Below are 18,530 nucleotides of genomic sequence, written 5' to 3'. Positions count from 1 at the left end.
TGTCCTCCACTAGTGACCAGTTCTGTCCGTCTTGCCATATTTTGAGGGCCATTTCTTTGAATTACTTCCTTGGCAGCTTTTCAATACTAGCTTGACTTCAGCAATTAAGACCTATACAGATTCCCCCCTCCCTGGGTCTAGGCTACGGAGACGGTACTGCTCATATCTATTACAAACATTTCAATTAATGTTAAAAAATTACCTCTCTGGAGTACTTAACAACTCAACTTCTCCTTCTCAGACTTCACATATTTTTAAACTTTTTTTTTTTTTTTTTTTTTTTTTAAACTGGAAGGAAAAATGTGTTAGGGGGGCGGGGGGTACACAGACAAATACCAAACTCAAAAACGTTTCCTATTCCTCAGATATACGCACATCACTTTTTCCACCACAAAAAGATCATACGTGCTTAACTGCAGGAATCACAGCATGCATAGGAAAATAAAGAACAAACACATCACACAAACAGAAATGCAAAAGTAACTCTGCAAATGGATCAAGAAAGCTCCTATCAAAAGTGACCTAGCTGCAAAAAAAAAAGGCAAGGCATCAACAAGCACAGGTGCTGACCTAGACACTGTTGAGTAGATCACCCCTTCTGCTAAACACAGAGAAAGCAAAGGGATTGTAAACACTGACTGAATCGAGCCATACTTCTCAGGGGACTGATGATAAACCTGACAGGCATCATTTAAGCCTAGAGACGCTCCTCCACGTTGTCGTGACTCAGAGGGACTGTCAACTTGGATAGAAGCTTCTCCTCCCCCAGCAGCAATCCCATAAGGTTTTTCTGAGTGACCTGGAACAGCAGCAAGTGCCCACATATGGATGCTCTTGGGCTGGGAACAGGCAGTCCAGCAGAGTCACAGGTTCTGTGTAACAGTACAGCGAGACAGCTGCCCTCTCTTTGGGGCTGGCAGTTTTTCCCCAAAATGGAAAAACATGCTAGGAAGTTCTAATGATACTTCCTTACTTTTGTTTGACTCATTTTTGCAGAAATGTTATTTAGGTCAGGTTTTGAAGGTCTTTTTCCTGTATCAGTCTTTTCAAGAAATGCAGTCATGTCACAAGAAATTACTCAGGGTTTGATTGTATATAGAAGTTCGCAAAATATCCCGTAATTTAAGTAGTGCATTATATTTGAAACTGAGTAGCCATTTCACGTGATTAAAACTTGGCTTTAGAGAACAGTTAATGTATGTATGCCCACCTGTGAGCCCAGAGGCATAACAAATAAGCAGATGCATGAAGTATCAGATAAGGAGTCTGCAGTGAATTGCAACTGTTTTAAGTATTAAAAGCAGAAATACTACAGGGAGCTCAGCTAAAACTTAATACCCTGAACTCTCCTCAACTCTCAACCCCGAGTTAGACCTTTGCATTTTAGAGCTGTTATTATTCTGCACTCCGTGTTATGCTTAAAATAATTTAAAATGCTCCATACAGAACTGTTCAGAATTATGGACACCCTGAGCACGAACTGCTGAAGAACATTTTAAAGTGTATGTGACATGAAATCTGATGCTGCATTCATGCAGTATAGCCTATAAAAAAATGGCAAAGGTTAATACCTGAGGACACTGAAAATTTTCATTCCAGTTTTACTTATTGTACGAATATTTGACATCACTGCACAAAATGCATCAATAAACCTAGATCTGCCATAAGTATTTCTAAGTTATTAATTGCTGACAGAAATATTTATGAAGACATCTTAAGTTAAAATTCCTGTTTTGTGCCAAAGACCTCCTTTAAAAATTTTAAGTAGCTTAGAAGTTAGCCATGACAACTGGTACCAAGCATCTCAAAAAAATTTTGGAAAATTTAACTAGATAATAAAATATAGCTAACATTTGTCACATATCCAAGTGTTTTAAGTAGTAACACGGACAGCAGAAGTTAAGAAACAGAAAACCATATATGTTACTGTAAAACAAGACAAAAGACTTGTAGCCAAACCTCATATGAAGAATTTCATGCAAAGTTGGTCCCAAGAGATGTTCAACCTCACTCCCTGCTCTGGTATACAACAGCCTTCCCTTAGAATCCTATTTCCCGCAAACAGCAGAATCAGCCTTACATTTGCACTGTCCCTTCTTTCCACATGAAATATTTTGGCTCCGTGCAACTATCACCAACTCAACTGATCACTTCATAAAACATGCTGCCATCTAATAGAAAGGCATTTGTGTCATAAAATAACAAGAGTGTAGAGACAAAACCAGAAATAAATAATGCTTTTTCAATCTTTACAAGGATTTTGATTCACTGTAAAAAGGTGAAGAGCGAAAATGGCATTCTTAAGGGGAATTCTCACTAGAGGTGGGCAATGCCATTTCACAAAGGATGATTTTCAGCTTTTTTTCTGTCTTCTCTGCTCAGAAGAAATGCTGATTACTTACAGCTAATTCATTTTCTCTGTTACAGCTAGGCTGTTATATTTCAGAATCATCTTTGAAGATACTATTTACGGAATTAATCAATCAATCAATTCTCCATATGCTAATAGTCAAACATTCTGGTTTGTCACATCAAAGAGTCGCCATCAAGAAGACATGTTATATAATTAAATTAACCATATCACAAGTAAATTGTGCTTTTGATCAAGAACACACAACTTCTAAGACTTTGCTAGGAAATGTGCTTATTTGATCATATGATGAGTGGCTTTTTTGAGATCAAGCAAATTATCTTGTTAACTTTTTGGAAATGTACTGCATTGTTTCAAACAAGATAATGGCTTTCTTTTTTCCTTATCAGCCTACTTCTCTGAAAAGCATAGGAGATGGATTGCTTTGAGCTAATCTATTCCTGTATGACATTTTTAAACACCACCCAATAGGAACAAAGCTCTGTCACACATCAGTATTTGTAAATCAAAAGCATCAATACTTCATATACTTTAACATTCACTTGCTGAGTCTTATTTGTGAAAGTTCTAAGTCTTATAAATCCAAATTTACAAAGCTGCTTGTCTTGATAAGTTTTAAATATTAACAGAAGACAAACATCTATATTTTGGAGTACAAAAATGTAAAAATATAGGATGTATACAGCCATAAACTTGTAAGTTACTAGACAAACTCCTAAATCTGCTAAGAAAAAAGGTAGCATTGGTTTTCAGGAAGAAACTAGGACATCTGTTCATATAGCCAAAGTATCAGGACAAACATGTAATTCAGCATTCCATGTTTAAAGACTGAGAAAGCCTAACAACTTGTGTAAAAACCAATATTTAGACGGTGGTACTTTTATTTTTATGATGCAGCGTCACTACAGATTCATTTCACTGAATTTTAAGAAATGCTTATTAAATTTTCATAGTAATATACCCCACATGTTGTAAGGTAAGTTGTAAAAACATAAGGACTGGGCAATCTTTGATTTTTGTGAACCAGAAGACATAATATCAGAGTATATTTATAATCTCCAAGTGTTTAAACTCTGTTTTCATAAATTCTCTTTGGCTTTCACATTCTACACTGTCCTTACACTGTGCTCTTAATCAGAGAATCACAGAACAGTTTCGGTTGGAAGAGACCTTCAAGATCATCAAGTCCAACCTATCAACACCACTAAACCATGTCCCTAAGTACAATATCTACCCGTCTCTTAAACACCTCCAGGGATGGTGACTCCACCACCTCTCCAGTCACTCCTCCCCAAGCCTGTAGCACTGCTGGGGGTTGTTGTGGCCAAAGTGCACAACCCGGCACCTGGCCTTATTGAAACTCATGGAATTGGCCTTGGCCCAGCGAATCAGCCTATCTAGATCCCTCTGTAGAGCTTCCCTACCTTCAAGCAGATCCACACTTCCACCCAGCTTGGGTCATCTACAAACTTACTAAGGGTGCACTCCATCCCCTCATCCAAATCATTGATAAAGATGTTAAACAAGAGTGGCCCCCATACTGAGCCCTGGGGGACACTGCTCATGACCGGCTGCCAACTGGATTTAACTCCATTGACCACAACTCTCTGGACTTGGCCATCCAGCCAGTTTTTCACCCAGCAAAGCGTATGCCCATCCAAGACAAGAGCAGCCAATTTCTCTAGGAGAATGCCGTGGGAAACAGTGTCAAATGCCTTACTAAAGTCGAGGTAGATGACATCCACAGCCTTTCCCTCATCCAACAAGGGGCTCACCCTGTCATAGAAGGAGATCAGGTTTGTTAAACAGGACGTGCCCTTCATAAACCCATGCTGACTGGGCCTGATCACCTGGTCATCCTGCATGTGCTGCATAAGGGAACTCAGGATGATCTGCTCCATCAGCTTCCCTGGCACTGATGTCAAACTGACAGGCCTGTTATTTCCAGGATCATCCTTCTGTCCCTTCTTATATATGGGTGTTAAATTGGCTGACTTCCAATCTGCTGGGACCTCCCCAGTCAGCCAGGACTGCTGATAAATGATGGACAGTAGCTTGGTGAGCACCCCTGCCAGTTCTCTCAGCACTCTAATCACATACAAAATCTTCACACAGTTCTTATTGTGTCTGGAATAATCTAAAGAAATTGCATAACTATAAATATGTTGTCAATGGTTGCTTATAACCTTGAAAAACATTTGATCAAAACCAACCAGAGTCATAGCAAATAACAGGCAACAATTCTTCTTTGGCAGACATGAACTTGGCATTCATTTTTGCAGTACTGAAATATTTATATTGATGTAGAAGCCCAGGCAGACATGTTTGTTTATTGGTTTGGTAACCTACGTGAGGTTGGTATAAGTGAAACACCTTTGCAGGCTATTTGAAAAATGCAGCAGATACCTTAGGCTTTTAAAGTGCTCTGATAAGAAAGCTTTAATTTAATATGTCACTGTTCAATATGTCAGAGCTCAAATATTCTCTCAGAAGAAGTCTTAATGCATATGCATTATTAATGCACTGAGGGAACAGATCTATTTGAGCTGAATCTGACCAATGTCATTAGTCAGAGTGCAAACCAAATCTAGAAATAGGTATGGTAATAGGTAAGAGAATGCTTTTCACCTGCCTTATTTCTTGTACAAGTTTTCTTTAAAATTTAGAAAACCAATGAGCTCTATCTACAATTTATGTAGCTTGCCTAATCTAAAATGTTGTGCATACACCTACCAGGTTTGAGAATCAATTAATCTTGGGATTATTTCCTTTACAGTCAGATAATGTGTTCTGCATCCCTTGAGTGACAGGGTGTGAATTTATGCCTAACTGGAACAGTACTTTTTCAAAATCCTATTAGACTGTACCTGAGCTGATGCACAAACTCCATAGTGACCTAAAGCTTAAATACAGTGTAATTAAAACTAAAACCACTAATTTTTTGAGGGCCGTACAGCTTTCATGTCTGAAATATCCTTTATTTGGATATTAAAAAAAACCCAAATCAGATTCACTAACTCCATGCAATTAATGAATACCCTAATCACTATAATGATCATGTATTACCCATTGATTTTTCAGGCATTACTAATTATACATGACATTAATATTGCAATTTCAGTAATAATGCCAAAGCAGAAACTACAATCATAGTACTTCTGAAGGTGAAATTTTAACTAAGTACCTTTAAAAAAAGGCCTGTTCCTCTGCCTGCAAGATGTTTTCATGCACGTCTCAGTTTGTGAAAGAAAGACGTTGAGTAAAGCCTAATTAAAGGCATGTTACAACACTGTTGCATGAGACTTTGCAATATTGGTTCTGGGCATCTTGAAATACAGCAGTACTAAACTCAAGCTGACAAGGCCCTGAGCAACCTAAGCCCTGCAGGAGACTGAAGTAGACATTCTCCACACGCCCCTTCCATCCTAAAGTCTTCTGTGACTGTTCTAAATTGCATTTCTGTGTAATATGCTCCTATCTAGGAATACATACTAGAGCCAAGTTTGCTGATGGCCATTTTTAGAGTGGATTACAAAGCACAATTGAGAAACCAGAGAAAGACATAGTTAAATTAGCAAACCGGACATCATGATGACAAAATAAATTCAGAACAAACCAGCATAAGGTACTGCATGCTGTATTACACTAATGGATTCAGATATTAAGTAGTGGGGAATATATAGTATGTGGCCTTTTATGGAGAAGGTCTCTGCCACTGTGACGAAGACAATATCCACCTGCTCCTTGCTCTACTGTGATCAAGAAATAAACTACACACAAAGAAATATTTAGTGGATGGAAACAAATGTTTAGCATCAACATGAGACAGCTGCAGGAATAATGAACATTTTCTTTCAGTATTTATTCTGTCATCTCACGATGAAATAAAAGACAATTAAATTCATCATAGCAATGACAATGACGAGAAAAGCAGTTGCCACATTAATATGAAATTAAGCCTGAGAATTAGCTAAGTAGTTTCAAAGTAATATAACTGAGGTATACACACACACACACAATAGAGGAGGACAACTGCAACTTTCAAGGCGTTTTTTTTCTTTTAATAAAGAACGGTTAGCATAAATTCTTTGATGTATATTAGTCAACTATTTTAAAAATAAGTGTGTTTAAAACGAGAAAAGCAGCTGTAGGAGAGCTTTCTAGAGGAAAAAATACTAATCAATGTTCCTACCTTTTAGCATAAGCTGCATAATGTAAAAGTATCAAATATTTTATGTAATTTGTAGATATATGATGAAACATTACATATTTATTCTGATTCTTGTTGTTTTTAATAAAGAAAAGAGATTAGACAGGATATGCTACTAGAAAATCTAAGAAAATTGCGTCACACTCGCAATCACTTTTTGAGGTTTTAATTTTAGTTACAGCAAATAAACCATGCACTTTATCACATTGCTGACAAACTTTCACTTAATACATGATGTCTCTAATTTGGCTGAGTAATTTGGTGCAGTAATTTGGCTGTACACTTCTATTAATATTATCTTGGATATAGAATGACTTTGCATTTAAACCAATGCTATTAGACATGCTAGATTAAATTTAAACATTCCATGTCTAGTACAGTAAAGTCTTTGTAGTACTATCTTCTAAAAGTTGCTTTTTTACCCATATAGCTATAGGCTCACCCATTACTATGAAGAGTTCCAAGGACAAAATAGCAACTGCTCAAATTAACCACTGTCGCTGTTAAGCACCACATCTCTTCCGAGGCAATAAGTTGTTACACTCCTCCTGTGCATTCAAAACTTCCATTCACATCAGGGAGGGAACAGGCACACTAAGAGAGAAATCAGTCATTTGTGATACGATGGATCCTGTAAAAACATCCTCTACTGGTCTCTATGAAAACCTCTCAAATGAGCTTTATGAAAACCTGTCAAATTCATCAGAGTTAGGAGTCCAACCAAAGTTTCAGCTTCAAGAGCTTGACTGCCATGTTAACTGTGGTGCCCCAGTGCCCTGCTTCATTTTACTGTCATCTAGAAAATCCAGTGCTCCAAAATAACCATGGTTGTACACAATAAACTTTCTTTTTAAAAAAGAAAGGGGGGGAGGGAAGGAAGGAGAGGAGGTGATTCAGCCTCAACTGTGGAGATTACTGGGAACAGGTCAATAGCATCAAATTCAGTGCACCCATGCCACGGTATCATTGCTGCTGAGGATATAGTGTATGAACTATACACTAGGCTTCCTCAATAACTCTCCGGAAATTCTTAGGAAAAACTAAAATTGAGGTGTTCTGGTATTATGTATTTTCTAAATAAAGCAATAGTCTCAGGAAAACAGCAAACACATATCGTAGCAACAGAACTGTCACATGAATAAAAACAATTTTCTGGGTTTCTTAAGACTAATAACCCATTGTTCCCAACCTCCCTCAAACAACACAACTCGCCACACACCTCAGTAACAAAAGAACTGGCTGAGAAGTAAAATATTTTCACAGGTTTATGAAACTAGTTTTCTAACAGAAACTTACTAATTTGAAAAGTAACACACTAGAAATTGCACTGTGATTTCATCCTTCCTTCTTTCCTTCAATGATTTTCAATACCAAGTGTGCCTAACATATTCCGGCCCACCAAACCTAAACCAAGTCCAGCCGGCAAAGCAGTATTCTCCTCTATTCCATATTTGATCAATAACATAAGCTTCTCAAATCTGGAGACAAATTCTCATCTCAATGACACCAGCATCTCAACAGTAGGTGCCTTTTAAGCAATATAACTGTCATCACTGTGTTCATTCACTGGTATAAACATCTAAGCTTCTAAAAAATAAAAATAAAAAATTACATCCCAGCTAACATAGTTACTCCAATAAAACTGTTCTAGTGGCAACAAGGTTAATTCTTCATTTAAAAATAATGAGAGATGCTTATTTGTTGTCTTGTTGTGTTCTTAGATTAAAACTTGCACAGACCTGACTTCATACAGAATGCTATCCTGAAGGCAACAAAACTGCATCGAAATTTCTGTCTGGAACTCAGTAAACAACATCACTTCCGATAACCAAAAAAAGAATGTAATTCACAAATTCAACTGTGCTGTTTTTGCAGTCTCGGTAAAATTTTTAAGTAATGAGAAGTATTTTGCCCATAGAAGCAGCAATTAGAATTGAGTGTGATGAATAATAGCATCATTTCGATCATGGCTACTTTTCAGAGTAGAATCACACTAGAACAGATAACCTACACAGTAGGCAATGAAACCTCAGAAAACAACAAATCAAACCAACCAACCAATTGTTCAAAACACTTGGCTTAGTTTATTCCCAAATACAAACTATTGTGCCTCAGCATACCTTAGAATAACTATCACCACGTACACCAAGGTGTGTTTTCGGAGAGCTGCTAAGGGAAATACGCTACGAAGTCAAACCCATGCAATGGAGTTTGGGCAAGGGTATAAACACTTCAGAAAGCATAAAAGCTCCCCATTGTTTTGAAGCCTGGTGGTTATAAATATAAGGGAGCAAAAGCGTTGCCCAATGCAAATAATACCACTATATCACGTTGCACCTCAGCCCTGACCTGCAGCAACCCAGCTGTTCCAGTTCCCATGCCTCTGCATTACAGCCTTTAATCACACAGGAAGAGTTTAAACTAGAGGTATGGATTTACAAGAAGCACAAACATCAGTGCAACACAAAGCTGACACCACCACTCATTTTCAACGACCAACTCCATCCGCCCAAGAAGAAAGAGCAGCACATTAACTTGTCAACCCTTCAGGTCCCGTTTGTTCTGCTCACATAGGGCAACCGGCAGCAGCAAACCATTGTTCACAAAGGCACGCACAGGAACAGCTCATGAGCACTGGCTGGTGCCTAACGCTGTGTATAGGTACACAGCTGCACTCACTCACCACACACACGGCAGTGGGACAACGGTCCTGCACAGAACCATAAAAATGTTTGGGAAGAACTGAGGATGTGCTCCTGGGAAAAAACATCGCTCTCTTACTGCTCTCCTTAGCTCCTTGGCTGACTTGTTTTGTTTGGTTGGGTTTTTTTGTGCACTGGGCCAGGATGCCTGAAGAGTGATCAATAGGCGCAGTGCCAAAGCTGATAAATCTGAGTTCCTCACGCTTTTCATACATGTTTTATCTATGTTTAAGTAAATATCAACAGTGACACTACAGGAAGTACAGCAGGGAGAGCACAGGGAGAGAAAGAGGCAAAGTACTCAGCTTTCTGCACATATACAAATAAACACCTCTTCCCATTCCCCACTATACTACCCAGAAATTTTTGCCAAAGCACGTTACTTTCATCTTCAATCAAAATCAGCCAGACATCCCAGTGGAAACCAGTGATGAGTGGCATTCCTCAACGGTCAGTATTGTGACTGGTGCTATTTAACATCTCTGTCAGTGAAATGGACAGTGCGATCGAATGAACCCTCAGCAAGTTTGCCAACACCACCAAGCCGTGTGGTGCAGTCGACGCGCTGGAGGGAAGGGAGGCCATCCAGAGGGACCCTGACAGCCTGCAGAGGTGGGCCCGTGCAAACCTCATGAAGTTCCACAAGGCCAAGTGCAAGCTCCTGCACCTGGGTCGGGGCAATCCCAAGCACAGATACAGGCTGGGCGATAAGTGGATCAAGAGCAGCCCTGGGGAGAAGGGCTTGGGGGTGCTGGTGGATGAAAAACTGAACATGAGCCAGCAATGTGCGCTCACAGCCCAGAAAGCCACTCGCATCCTGGGCTGCATCAAGAGAAGTGTGGCCAGCAGGTCGAGGGAGGGGATTCTCCCCCTCTACTCTGCTCTGGTGAGACTCCACCTGCAATGCTGTGGTCAGCTCCGGGATCCTCAGCACGAGAAAGACATGGACCTGCTCGAGCGGGTCCAGGAGGGTCACGAAGATGATCAGGGGCCTGGAGCACCTCCCCTATGAGGACAGGCTGAGAGAGTTGGGGTGGTTCAGCCTGGAGAAGAGAAGGCTCTGGGGAGACCTTACAGCAGCCTTCCAGTACTTAAAGGGGGCCTGCAGGAAAGGTAGGGAGGGACTCTTTATAAGGGAGTGTAGTGATAGGATGAGGGGTAACAGTTTCAAACTGAAAGAGGGGAGATTTAGATCAGATATTACCAAGAAATTCTTCCCTGTGAGGGTGGTGAAGCACCGGAACAGGTTGCTCAGAGAAGCTGGGGCTGCCCCCTCCCTGGCAGTGCTCAAGGCCAGGCTGGATGGGGCTGGGAGGAACATGGTCTAGCAGAAGGTGTACCTGCCCATGGCGGGGGGGTAGGACTAGATGATCTTTAAGGCTCCTTCCAACCCAAACCATTCTATGATTCTATGGGAACTCTAGTAAGCAGGCCTTATCATATCTGTCCAGCCCAGGCTCTCCTCCCTTATGTTTTCATTTAAATCATTAGCACTCATCATACTAAGGTTTTAAAAAACTATTTCGTTTATGAGCAAGTTTCACTTGTAATCAGCTCATAATAGGCTTTTTTCCAAATCTACATATCTTTACAATCACATCCAAAACAGTCTTTATTAATGCTGTCTCTCTCTTTTCCCTGGGAGAATCGCACTCCTCCTCACACCTTTTTTTTTTTTAACCATAAAGCAAGCATAGCCCTGTCATCCAATTCCCTTGTTAACACGTTTTAAATTTAATCAGAATACCTGAGGTGTCAATAATCATGTTTGTCTTTCTGACAAGAATCAGAAACAGAAATAAAGCTCATGCTGCATAACAATAATGTAATCCAGTGCTGCATCTGAAAAACTTACTTTTCAAGAAGTCTCTCAAGCAACCTGATCTTTTTATTTGAAAACATGTAAGGAGAATCAGCCTTTTGAAACTAAATTTAATAAACCAAGTAACTTGATCCAAATAAGAAACAATAAATTAGTTAAAAGCCACTAGGAAAGATGTCAGGATTCCCTCTCAAATCATCAGCGTCACCTTTCAAAAAATATTTTTCAATTAATCTAAATAAAAACGGGAGGGGAAAAAATGTCACTATTATGTTAGACATTTATTGCTGAAATAAAATTAATATTTCCCCGTGCTTGCTTAAGACAGTGTTACTAAAACAGTCTTAGCAGTGAAGTTGGAAAGTAATAGATAGCCTAGAGTGCCCTCTTTCTTTTTTGAGAGGAGTTTCAGGGAAATATTCTGTTCATGAAGACATCAGTCAGTTGTTTCTTAGAAAGTCAAATAAAATAGATAACTAGGCTGCGTTAAAAAAAATGTAAACATGAAAGCAGTTCAGCATAATTTAAGTGATAGCCTTACATTGGTGATGAACATGATTCTATCTTAATAAAACGATACTTACAGAGCCATCTGAAATTGTTCAAGCCACTTTTTCTTCAAGTCTTTAGTTTTGCAATAAACTTCTAAACCATTTTGACCTTGGATATGAATGAGGTAGAAGCCATAAGACCACTGCACAAAAAGATTGGCAATACAAAAGGTCATCAGTGATGAAGAAAGGAAAAGAAAAAATAAAGAAGTATTAGTATGTTCTTTATTTCCCAGATTTGGGGACTAGCAAGACCACATTATTGTTTGAGTAAGTAATTCCTAAGTGAACACGTTTTAATTACATGAAAATAAACAAAGCTGAAATCCCTAAATACTCACTTAAGCTTCCATTTAATTTTTTTTTAATTTTTAAACTTTTCACATAAAACTTTGTAAATAAATTGTACATATATTCTGAACTCCTGCAAAATGTTTCAAATTGCTGCTAAAAATACACATTTATATGAATTAGCAACAAATATTTACCTTCTTATTTTCTTTATCAGTAGTGGGATTATTTGTAATTTTGTATTTCTGAAGATCTATTATTTCCTTCATTTCATAATTATCACCTCTCCGTTTACAAACAATTACAGCTAGATCAAACAAGAAGATATGCCTATGAAAATACAATATAAAGATGGTTAAAAACACTCCAGAAAGCCAACACCCAAAGTCTTATTTTACACACCTTTGCCTGTGGCACTTAAAATTTTGAAGGTAAACTACTAAACTACTGAATAAGGAAACAAAAACCACTGAAAGTACTTTTGCTAGAGGACTTGCTACTTGCAAGGGACTTAGGTGACCTTAGATGATAATGTAAGAGCTAACTTCCCTTGAACCACTTTGCAAATTCACTTGGTAAATGGTGGATAGGCTCTGGGAAGGCACAGTGAAATACAAAGTACTTTCAAGAACCATTGAGCTGACCTCAAATCTAAAAAGAGCTACTTTATAGGCTTTTTAATAGCAAACACCAGAAGTCATGCCATCACCTGTCTTGCCTTGCACGTTTGTCTAACGTAGTTATCCTTATTTCCCCATCACCTTGAGGTCTTCCATACTGTAAGAGGGAATGGTTCTGAAACAGAAGTAGTATGTATGATTCAATACAGCAAAAGTGTCAAGATGACAACTCATTCAAATTTTAGACCACTCCTTTCACCCCAAAAAAGGGACTTTTCAGGCCTGCAAACAACATCTTTTCCTCACTATCATCTAAACTGAATACAATAAAGAATCAGTCCATTCCACTTTTGTCTTCAAATGGGAAAATTTTTCCCATTACAAAACTACCTGAGTCACTGTACAAATACAAACCTTTAACTGTGCAAATGTTTAACTACGCAAATGTTTAACTACAGACAGATCCCCAAAATAGCAGAGATTTCTGTACTTAAATATTCACATCATTCTAAACCAAGCAAAGCATACTTATATTTAAATATCGCCAAGAGTCCTATAATCTTATATGAAATGGGGAAAAAGTACATTTATCAATACATTTGATCAAAAGTGATTTAAAAACTGTACAAATGAAAAATATCACGTACCAAATTCTCTATTGATAGTTGAAACTGTCTAATTTCACGGAGCGTTTCATTATCTCTCTTCACTTCATTTACATATTGAGCCAAGTCCTAGAGCATCAACAGAAAAAGGGAGGAAAAAAAAAATTTCCATAACAGACCACTTTAATTCAAAATTTATCAAAATAATATGTTAGACTTATCTGCATACTTAGTCATTTTTTTTAAAAAATCATCTTTAATGTTCAAGAATTACCAATATGTATGCCTCAAGAAGGAAAAAAGCCTTGGCATATCTTCAATCATATTTACAACTTTCTTCATCATATCTATTGAAACACAAATTTAGTGGCAAGAAAGAGGGAAACATAATAAATTGTAAAACATGGCTGATTTTTTCTTACTTTTGTTAATGTCTTATTTTCAAGATTAAATATCAAAATGTAATTTATGCAACACACTGCCAAAAAAGCAGTCAACAACATCCAATATCTGAGAATAAGACTGAAGGTAAATACAGCATATAGTAGAAAACCTATGTAAAGCAGCTCAAAAGCAGCATGTAAGGTGTAAACATATGATAAGCCTGGGTGCTTCTTAGGAGAGAAGAAACTACTGCCCTAGTAGCCAGATCTTGCTCTTACTATTGCACAGCAGAGAAGCCATTACACAGCAGATTTTAAAAGGGGCTTTTAATGGGATATACTACCTGAAGTCAGAGGTCGAGATCATTATTGTCCCCTTTACCAGAACATCAACTGTATACATTTCATTAAAGCCTTTGAAATGCTCTGAACATGCTTGAGTAATAGTGATAATTTGCTGGGGCTTCTCTGTTTATGCCTAGAGATGAGGAGTGAGCAGCAGTGGTAATTGCAAGGTCAGAGATGCTGAGAGCAGCAGTTGGAAAAGGCATTCTGATCTTCACAACTTGCTTTTACAGTATCCCTTCAATATGGCCACAAATTTGGAGGGTGGGAGAAAGATACATCTTCTTCCTAAGACATTTTTAATCAGAATCTAAAAATAGCTGCAATCATTATGCTAGCTTCCCAAATGAATCTGTGCACAGTACATTCACATCAGTCTTAAAAGAGCTAGTGTAGAAATTAAATAACCTCTTTTCTTGCTGCTAAAAGAAATCTGACAGCATAATCTTTCCTAGAATTTTCTTTCTTGGAGGGCAATACCACTTTGCTGTCAGTTCTTCCAAAGACATTTTCTTTTCGAGCAGGCGTCCCAGGGTTTTTAGAAGCAACATAGTGCTGCTGCACAGTTACTTCTGCCATGCTTGCACGGACTACTGCAAGAGGATAAAGTAAATCAGGAGGGAAACAATGCTGCAGCCCTAAGGAGAACGCCTCACACCCGGGTTTTGCGGTAGGCAGGGTGTGGGTGATGGCTTTTGGGGTTTGTTAATTGGCTGGTTATGTCCTGCCAGGCAGCACATACCTGCCACAGCCACTCTGGCGAGAGATTTCTTAATTGGTCTTTTCAGTCCAACAGCCACCAAAAAATAACGAAGCCAGCCAGCAAACAGGAAGGAAGGGGGCGGCGGGTGTGGAGGTGTGCAGCAGCCAGGATGCATGGCTTGCCACTAGATGGAAGCAACACTGCGCCATCCCATTTCAGGCACCTCTCCGTGGGAGATTATCATGGTCTCTTTCTGCATTCACTGCACAAAACCAGATTAGAAAAAAGGGGAACCAAAAGTCTCATTTGTGAGCTGCTCTGCATTCCAAGCATTCAAGGCAGACAGTCACATAACACAAGACAGCTGTATGACCCAAAACTAACTTAGTGTGACTTCAGCATCTTCTGTGGGCCATACACATTACAACAGAAGGAAATATGTCGTGTTGGCTTCTTTCCCCCTTTCCCCACAAAGGGTAGGAAAAAATTTCACAATTCCAGCACATAAATGTCACAATTGCTTGCCATGAAGCCAACTGAAGCAGAATCACAGAATGGTAGCGGTTGGAAGGGACCTCTGGAGATCATCCAGTCCAACCTTTCTGCTAAAGTAGGTTCACCTACAGCAGAACTGTGCTTCATTTCTGAAGACGTGCAGAGGAACACATGATATATTACCTTATACATAAGGCAGTACAGCAAGTCTATAAAGCATTTGTTTGTACCACTTGCAGGCGAACGTACAGCGGCAGATACTCTACCTCCAGAATGACACTAATGCTTTCAAATGTAAAACCACAGAGATCATATTAAGGTGACAAAAAGAAAAGTCTTGTGAAAAAAGGTAATTGTCTTCATCTCACTGGGAAACTACTGACCTTGACTAGAATTGACTTACAGTGGTAGAAATATTCCTAAATTTTGGAAGCAAGACCAACATTACTGCAACATCTGTTTTTCACCTCATTATAACAGCAAAATGATGTGTAAGTACACTGAAATGAGGAAGTTCCACTTCAAAAAAATACTGAATTTGTTTCCCAGACTTGAGTAAACCCTCAACTGTATACTTGTCCTGACACACTCTCAAAGCTCACAGTGACCTGTAAAAACAAGTTTGATCTGCCGTGAAGAACATCATCTCCTCCAGGAAATATAGTTCTGAGCTACCATTTTAACAGCCAAGACAGACATAGATATTCCATTGCCATGAGCACTTACCTTCATTGCATCAAGTGCCAGTTTTAGATTTGCCTTCTCCATGGGATCAGTAGTGTGCTTTACCAGCTCCTGTGGACAGAGCAGTTAAAACTTTTCACCCACTGTCAGCTTATAAATTAAAGTTGTCACTGCTCCTTCCCACCCCACCCCCCCGCCCGAGAAAAAAAAGAGAAAAAAAAAAAAAAAAAAAAGGCAAGCCAAAACACAACCCAAGAATTCAAATTTTCATCCCTATAGTAAGTAGCCTATAACTGAGTGGGGACTACTGCAAACAGGTAATTGGCAAGTGTTTAAGAATGATTGCTGTGTAGCCTAAACACTGACTTCAGCTGATAAGGAACCATCATTAGAAGCTAATTTGGTCTGTCTACCACTTGAGACTTGCCAAATCAGATCATCACTGTATGTGCGTGCTGAAAGCACAGGTAAACACACTTGAGTTCATGTGCACATTACTATACGGTATATCGTCCCACTCCAAAGCATGCACTCGTCTGCAGAGAGGGACGTATGCTGGCAATAAAATCTCAGCTAAACCGTGCACTGCTTAAAAGAAGTCGCTGTCTCATCACACCCAAGATAAAGCTGACTCAGAAGACAAATTTAAATCAAACGTAAATGTTTAAAGAATTTTTTTACCCACTTCCCACATGGAAAATAAAAGGCTTTTTTAGTTTTTATGAAGTGAAAAAGTAACCTCTCGGGGAAACAGGTTATTTCTTCTTTATAATTTGAGAAGAGAATTACACATTTCAGCTAACATAATAACTTGCTAAAATCATAGGAAATGAAGGAGTAAGTATTTATACTTCACATTACAACTCTAATAATTTACTGGATATTTTTTTCAAAATCTATAAAATCACACACACACACACAAAATGTTAGGGGTTGGAAGGGACCTCGAAAGTTTCTTGTAAAATGAATACTATAGTGTCACAGTGTAGTGACGTATATAACCTTTTCTTAATATACAGTTTGATTACAGAATCATGACTCAGGTCTCATAAGTTTTTTTAAAAAGCAGTTGTACCATTCATTTTGTTTTTTCCAATTTTCCGATAATCAAAATATTGATAACTCATAGAAATATTTCAGAAAATTTAATATTACAGAATGTATGTTGCTCTGTAGAGTCAAAATTATGCTTCACATACAAGTAGTAGATCTTTTTAAAATGACATTTTACAAGCATCAGCAGGGTTGACAGTCTAATATAGTAATGTATTTCTTTGCAGCTGAACTAATGAGTCTCCTGGCACAGCTATCAAATTAAATTTATAAGACTCTCCACCCTTATTACAGGGCTAACTGCAAAAGCTAATGCTTTGTGGGTTATAACAAGAAGCATTTCAAAATAAATATGGCTTTATTGTAATTTATGACAGCAAAGAAGCATCTTAAAAGTATGCTGTAAGCATAGTTCAGCTTCCTCTTTTTCGGGGGGGGGGGGGGGGTAACTGTTCACATTTGAAAGTACTGATTATAGTTTGGTACTACTAACCATTTTAAACATACCAAGAAAGAAAGGTTCAGATACTGAGGAAACAATTGTGGTTTATTTTTTTTCCCCTGGATATGCTTCTGTTCGGAGGAATGATCTCTGTATGAAAACCTGCACTTGACTGGATTTTATTTCGTAACAAATCAGCCTCAAATCTATGGAAATGTCAGTCACCTCCCTTTTGTAAAGGCTTTTAGCTCTCATTCTTACAATCCACTGATGATAAACAACCACAGTTTTGCTCTCAGCCCCCTTAAATTTCAAAAATAAAATACCTGGAGCAGTAGGTGATATTTTAGTACTCTCTGCATTGGAACCACTAAAAGATCCCGCAATGTAAATTTCCCGTTATTTGCCCTCTTGGAACATTCCTAGTTCAAAGCAGAAGAAAGAATAGGACAAGATAGTTAGAAAACAAAAATATTCAAGTGATATACATTAAAATTCAGTGATACATGGGCCAAGCAACTATATTAATCTTAAGATAAAGCATATCAACAATATGAAGGAAAACTGTTCATATGGCAATAATAGCTAAGCAAAACCAGACTGGGTCTAGACATTTGCTCTTGGTATTTCAACAGCATGAGAAATAGAATAAACATCACAAAGACAACAGAAATTGAACTAAATAAAAAAAAAGACATTGCCTATAAGCACAGCGAAGGCAGCAAATATTACACCTATCTTCAGAAAAGCAAGAGATAATCTTGGAAACTACAGGCCAGTCAGTCTCACTTCAGCCCCTGCAAAAATTATGGAGCAAGTCCTCTTGGAAGCAATTTCTGGGCTCATGAAGAATGTGACTTGGAATATCCAGCATGGATTTACCACAAGTAAATCAATGCTTGACATATTTGACTGCTTTCCACAATGAAATGGCTAGATCTGTGAACAGGCGGGGGAGGTCCTCCTTGGCTTGTCCAAGGCTTTCAACATCATCTCCCACAGCATCCCAATATCCAGGTTGGAATGTTATGCTCAAGATGAATGAGCTACTAGGTGTATTATAAAACTGGCTAGATCACAAGGCTCAAAAAGAGCAGTCACTAATGTTTCCTACACTACCTGAGGGACAGTTTCAAGCAGAGCTCCTCAGGGGTCTGTCCAGGGGCCCTCTCTCATTTAAAATCTTTAGCAATTATCTGCAGGAAAAGACCGAGGACACCCACAACAAATCTGCAGGCAACACCAGATTGGAG

General features: G+C 38.6%; 1 protein-coding gene across 2 annotated transcripts in view; it reads right to left on the bottom strand.

Annotated features, from left to right (window-relative positions):
* Positions 1-18,530, bottom strand: part of VAV3 (vav guanine nucleotide exchange factor 3) — a 175,909-nt gene that overhangs the window by 77,703 nt on the left and 79,676 nt on the right. For both annotated transcript variants that reach the window (XM_086462617.1, XM_086462618.1), the window contains exons 10-15: positions 17,604-17,699; positions 15,825-15,893; positions 13,215-13,301; positions 12,657-12,742; positions 12,145-12,277; positions 11,690-11,799 (exon numbers count right to left, since the gene is read on the bottom strand). In XM_086462617.1, coding sequence (XP_086318743.1) covers positions 11,690-11,799; positions 12,145-12,277; positions 12,657-12,742; positions 13,215-13,301; positions 15,825-15,893; positions 17,604-17,699 — 581 coding nt within the window. The remainder of the gene's footprint in view (positions 1-11,689; positions 11,800-12,144; positions 12,278-12,656; positions 12,743-13,214; positions 13,302-15,824; positions 15,894-17,603; positions 17,700-18,530) is intronic.

Source organism: Leptosomus discolor, chromosome 3, assembly GCF_034619465.1.
Source record: "Leptosomus discolor isolate bLepDis1 chromosome 3, bLepDis1.hap2, whole genome shotgun sequence".
Classification (NCBI taxonomy): domain Eukaryota; kingdom Metazoa; phylum Chordata; class Aves; order Leptosomiformes; family Leptosomidae; genus Leptosomus; species Leptosomus discolor.
The sequence above is the reverse complement of the archived record's forward strand: the minus strand, read 5'-3'. Positions and strand labels throughout refer to the sequence as shown.